The 6081-nt window shown below is 56.4% G+C and overlaps 1 protein-coding gene across 3 annotated transcripts in view; it reads left to right on the plus strand.

The window, feature by feature from the left end:
* The window catches only part of zfpm1 (zinc finger protein, FOG family member 1), a 94283-nt gene extending 89100 nt beyond the window's left edge, over window positions 1–5183 (plus strand). For all 3 annotated transcript variants that reach the window (XM_062547581.1, XM_062547582.1, XM_062547583.1), the window contains one exon: window positions 1–5183. This exon is cut by the window's left edge and continues 235 nt beyond it. In XM_062547581.1, the coding sequence (XP_062403565.1) occupies window positions 1–2659 (2659 nt within the window). In that variant the 3' untranslated portion in view covers window positions 2660–5183.
* Window positions 5184–6081: the final 898 nt, after the last annotated feature.

Below are 6081 nucleotides of genomic sequence, written 5' to 3' on the forward strand. Positions count from 1 at the left end.
CCAGCCTCCGTCTCAGGACAGGGAGCCGGCCGCCTGCGTGCCCAGGCCCAACTCCTCCAGCCCGGGCACCAACGGCGGCTCCGCCACCCCCCGCGGAGGCTGCTCCCCGCCGGACGGACCGGCGTCCTCCGGAGGCGTGAGGGTCAAAGAGGAGCCGCAGTCGGACGCCGAGCCCGACGGGAGCGGCGCGGAGAGAGAGGACGGCGAAGAGGAGGAGCAGGAGGAGGAGGAGGAAGAGGAGGAGGAGAAGAAGGGGGAGAGGAGGGTCAGAGGTCGCGGAAGTCGTCACGCCGACCACAGCGACGGGAGCACCTCGCAGAAGTCCACGTCCCCGAAGAGCCCCGCGGGGGTTGGCGGAGTGGCAGTGAAGGCGGAGCCTACTAGCCCCACCCCCGGCTGTAGCCCCGCCCACACCAGCCCCGGGGGTTCGGCTCTGCCCGGCGGCGCCGTCTTCCTGCCGCAGTACGTGTTCGGCGCCGAGGCCGCCATGATGCCGCAGGCCTCCGAGATCCTGGCCAAGATGTCCGAGATGGTGCACAGCCGGCTGAAGCAGGGCCAGGGCCAGCTGGCCGCCACGGCAGCCGTGGCCGCAGCAGCAGCGGCGGCCGCCGCCGCCCAGCAGGGCTTCTTCCCGTCCGGCTCGCCTCCCGTGGCCGTCCACAAGGGGGCGACCTGCTTCGAGTGCGACATCACCTTCAACAACATCAACAACTTCTACGTGCACAAGCGCCTCTACTGCTCCAGCCGCCACCAGCAGAGCGAGCCGCAGGCCAAGGACGCCGCGCAGGCCAAGGACGCCACCTCGGCTTCGGCCGCCGCCACCACCCCTCCTTCCGGCGGGGGTTCCGGTGGCAGCCGGGCGGCTTCGGCGTCGCCCAGCGACACGGAGGCGGCGGCGGTAGGCGGCAGCAGCGGGGGCTCGGAGGGCCGTCCGGCGGCCGAGGTGAAGAGCGAGGCCCGCGGGGGGTCCAGGGAGGGCTGCTCCTCGTCCTCCGAGGGCGAAGGCGGAGGAGGGGCGGCCAGCGGCGGAGGAGGGGGCGGCCGAGCCAGCGAGGGCAGCCAGAGTCCGGCCAGCGGCGTCGGCGGCGGGCACAGCGGAAACGGAGGAGGAGGAGGAGGAGGCGGCGTTGGCGGCGGTTCGGTCTCGGCGGCCGAGGAGTCGGAGGACGACCCGACGCGAACCTTCTGCGGGGCCTGCAACATCCGCTTCAGCCGCCACGACAACTACCTGGTGCACAAGCGCTTCTACTGCGCCTCGCGCCACGACCCCACGCACCAGCGCGTGCCCCCCGCCGCCAAGGCGACCGCCGCCTTCACGCCGCAGCCCATCCGCACGCGCAAGCGCAAGAAGATGTACGAGATCCACATGGCACGCAGCCAGGCACTGGCCACCAGCCTGCCCGTCAAACAGGAAATGGCCTCAGCGGCAGCGGCGGCCGCTTCCTCTTCCTCGTCCTCCGCGGGGCCCGTTCCGTCGCGCAGCGTCAGCCCCGAAGGCGAGGGGCCCATCGACTTGAGCAAGCGGCCGCGCGTGCGGGGGGGTTCGAGAGGGTCGGGCGGAGGAGGAGGCGGAGGAGGAGGAGGAGGAGGAGGAGGAGGCGGCGGTCTCCCGGCGCTCCCGCTGTCCGACTACCACAAGTGCACGGCGTGCAGCATCAGCTTCAACAGCATCGAGAACTACCTGGCGCACAAGACCTACTACTGCCCGGCCACCACCCTGCAGCCGCACACGCTGGAGCAGCTGCAGCGCCTCAAGCGGCCCGCGTCCACCTCGCCCAAGAGCGTCCACTCCGGCGACGGAGGACCCGCCCCGCCCAAGGTGCCGCGCGCCCCGGCCGGGAAGGCGGCGTTGTTGCTGGCGGGTGCCGTCGTCCCCGGCTCCGCCCACCTCCCCTCGCTGCCCGGCTCCGAAGCATCTATCGCCGCCACCGCCACCGCCGCCACCACCGCCACGCCTCCGCACGGGGGGGTCGTCGCCGCGCCCGTGGTGTGCCCGTACTGCCCGCCGGGTCGGACGCTGACCTGCGACCTGGTGGAGCATTTCCGCGTGGCCCACAGGCTGGTTCTGACCGTGCAGCAGCAGCAGCAGCAGCAGGCGGAGGCCCAGGGTGTGGGTGTGGGGGGGGTCCCCCCGGTCAGCCCCAGCCCCAGCTCCAGCGCCAGCCCCAGGGACACCTCGGGCCCCAACACGGCCGCCACGTCCCCCCGCCCCAGCCCGCGCCCGCGGAGGGACAGCGTCAACGGAGGGGGGCGCAGCAGAGACCCCCCCGGCTCCCCGCCCTCGCCGCTGGTCAACGGAAGTCCTGCGGGAGTGGGCGGCATTTCGCCCAAAGCGCCGCCCCCCCAGGCGCACTCGCCCACTGGGGCCGTCCAGCTGACTGTCTCCCCCGTTCCAGAGGCTCCTGGGCTCAACCTGGCCCCCCAGACGCCCCCCGAAAAGCCCTTCCCCGCCGCTGGTCCCCCCCTTACTCCGGCGGCCCCGCCTAAGCCTGCGGTGGGGGTGGGGGTGGGGGTGGTGACGGCTGCAGGTGTGGCGGTGCTGCAGAACGGGAACACACGCTTCTGCCGCCTCTGCAATATCAAGTTCAGTAGCCTCTCCACCTTCATCGCCCACAAAAAGTACTACTGCTCGTCTCACAGTGCAGAGCATGTCAAATGAGCCCCCCATTCTCCCTTCTACCCCCCCCCCCCCGCCCCCCCATACACAAACCCTCACTGGTCAGACAGACATGCCCCAGCCACCCTTCCTTGACCTGTAGTTTCCTCCCCATGGCCCGAGGCATCTTGCCCTCTACGGCACACTCACCACAGCCTGGCTGACTCGGACAGCATCTGCAAAAGTGGGACTGTTACTAGCCGAGCGCTCGGAGGGGAGGGGGGTTGTCACCGCCTCTTTTGGCCCCCGCCCCCGTGTCGCTGCCGTTGTTACTATGGTGACTTTGTTTTTGTTTTGTTCTTTTTTTTTTCTTTCATGGGTCAAGTTTGTATTACACTAAAAGACAGAAGACATGCTACCTACTTGCATACATTGTACACCATTGTATGGCCAACCTCCAGACTCTTCATGTCACTGATACCCATGCGACTGTGGACCTGCGTATGTATGACATCATTTCCCCTCACAGTCGCTCGGTAACATTTCTTTGAATCGTTGAAGACTATGTGGTCCTGTTGTTAATTTGTTTGTCTTGAGAACAACACCTGTCAGCAATGTGGGCCATTGTTTTCACCTGATCAGGGCCGCTCACTGTTGTCAAAAATCCAGCCCCTTACTGGGGCTAAAGAGAATTCTCCTCTCCTCCTTGCTTGGGGTGGGTTTATATGATGTCTCACAAAATGATGTTTGTTTGTTTGTTTTTTCTGACTACAATTTGAAAGTCAAAGTGAATCTCTTCCACTGAAGTACAGAATTAGACCGTTTATGAAGGCTGCCAATTATGACAAAATATCACTAAAAAAGAAAGAAATATTTCCTTGTATGGGAAAATGTGAAATATTTATGTCTGAGTCCTCACTGATTTCAAGTCAAACAAATACTACCTAACATCTTTGAAAAAAAGTATATATATTTGTATTTTTATTTGTACATTTTTATTTCATACTGTGGAAAATAACCATTTCATGTTTGATTCAAGTGTGTTTTTTTTTTTTCTTCTTGGTTCATTTTGAAGTGTAGATTTCTTAAACTACCTGTATGTTCACAATGACCACTGGGACGAGGCTGAACGTGATGTCCACTACTGTGCTCATCTGCTCACTTCTACGCTGGTTTCTGTGAGATCTGAGGACTGAGTGGTCTGAGGTCTATGGGGGTCTGTCTTCCCCGGTCATTTGGTCATTTTGTCCCAGTGAGGACCAACCGTGGACTGTTGTCCATTCTATGAGAGGGCAGAGAGAGAGAGAGGCGGATTCGGACATCACCCAGATTCACAGGCCTATGATGTTTGGGTTTGCACTGTTGTGGGAGTTCTGTGTTATTTAGTCAAGTGTTCTGTTTGGTTTTGTGTCTGTTAATTCTGACCTTCACTCCTCTTGAAGCATAATATGAAAGTCATTTCTAAAAAAAGAAAAACTGGCAAATCTGGACGATAGACCCCCCCCCCCCCCCCCCCTACTCCCCACACACACACCACTCTACACACATACACACACACACACACACACACACCCCTCTACGTTCTCTTTTTTTATTCACTCGTTGCCAGTTTACAGTCAGGTGGCCACACAAACCGAATTGAACAGCGTCACGCAATCCTCCCTCATGACAGGCTAACCTGACGAAGCCTTAACAGAAGACTCTTTCAAACACACACACACACACACACACACACACACACATACAGTACACACACACCCAGCTGATGGGCCACTTCCTCCCATGCGTCCAATCACAGATGCCCACCAAGTGGACTTCCTGTTCGTTACTCGTGATGTCACCTCACCCCCCCCCCCCCCTTACCTACTCTTCCCAGTCTCTTTCTCCTGTGTTACAAAAGAGAAGGCGAGAACGGACCTTCACCACCTTGTGCTTGAAAACTGGAAACATGAAATGTTTCTCCGTGTGAACAAGAGAGAGGGCGGACGGACGGACAGACGGACATCGGGAGAGAGGACTCGGGGAATCTCTTTGCTGTTGTGTGGTTTTTGAACGGTGCTGTATCAGTCATGTTTCCCCCGACCCAAAGGAGTGTTTACAGTCTTTGTGAGTCCTCATTCTCCCCATCCGAGAGTTTTATTTTTTTCTTCTTTTTTTTTTTTTTTTTAACTAATTTTAAACTCATCGTGATTGGATGAGACCAGTGCTGAAGGAATGCTATTTGAACCATTCACATCCTCTTTCTATTGCACTGTGTTGTACAAAAGAAAAATGCTGTATGTTTTAGTTTTAGATGCTTTTTTGTATGGTATTTATGGTTTTACGGCACTTTTCCTTGTCCACGCCCATCACTTTGGAGGACACTGATTGATGAATCGACAACAAACATAATTTTAAACACAAACTAACATTCATTGAAATATTTTGTGAATAATAACATTGTTGACACAAAAAAAAATATGAATGTCAGAGCTTGTTTTCTTTATTTTTATTTTTTAAATCTTAACACGTCAAAAAAAGGTTCCACTACACACCTGTCCAAACTATGCATGGGAAATAAAGGGTCCCCTGGGACATTTCAAAGGGCTGCATGTCTCCTTGTCAACCCTGATGCACCTCCAGTCTCTCATCTGTCGGCGGGCTTGGGGGCATGTCTATCACTGTCTGTTGCTCTATAGACTAATTCTCTCTCTCTCTCTCTCTCTCTCTCTCTCTCTCTCTCTCTGGCTTTCTCTCTCTATCTGTCTCTCTCACACCCATGCTTCCTCTCTCTCTCTCTCTCTCTCTCTCTCTCTCTCTCTCTCTCTCTCTCTGTCTCTCTCTCTCTCTCTCTCTCTTTCCCTCCCTCTCTTGCCAGCCAAGCTTCTCCTGCAGGGATAAAAAAAAAAAAACCACACCCAATGGGCTGGTGATAGCACAGTGGCTAAGGAGCTGGACCAGCATGCAGAAGCCTGAACAGTTGTGGGTTCAATTCCTTGCTTCCATTGTGGTGCCCTTGAGCAAGGCACTTAACCCAGAGTTGCTCTGCAGTTTGACCATTGTACAATAATTGACATAATTTAAGCCACTTTGGGTAAAAGCGTCTATAAAATGAATACAGTTATGATGTAATGTACCCATACAAGAAAGTCATAGACATACAGTACAGAAGCACATAGTGCCACCATGGTCAAAGTGGTTACATCATTTACTTATGGTTGCACTGCATCTTACAGTGCTCTCAGCATTGCTGTCATATTTCACTTATATTTATTATATTATTAACCATTTAAGTGGACACTGATTCCGCTCCATACTCGCTCCATATTCGTGGAGGATCTGCACACTTTTTATTTGTAAGTGTAATGTCATGGGAAGATCATGTGCATAATTCAGTAAGAGCGTTTGGTTGAGGTGCGCACATCCACAGAAACAATAATCCAGGTGCCGGACAAAAGTGGTAGACAATGTGATTGATTGGTCCGCACACTGGGTATAAGCTCCAA

Source organism: Sardina pilchardus, chromosome 10 (assembly GCF_963854185.1).
Source record: "Sardina pilchardus chromosome 10, fSarPil1.1, whole genome shotgun sequence".
In the NCBI taxonomy this organism is placed as follows: domain Eukaryota; kingdom Metazoa; phylum Chordata; class Actinopteri; order Clupeiformes; family Clupeidae; genus Sardina; species Sardina pilchardus.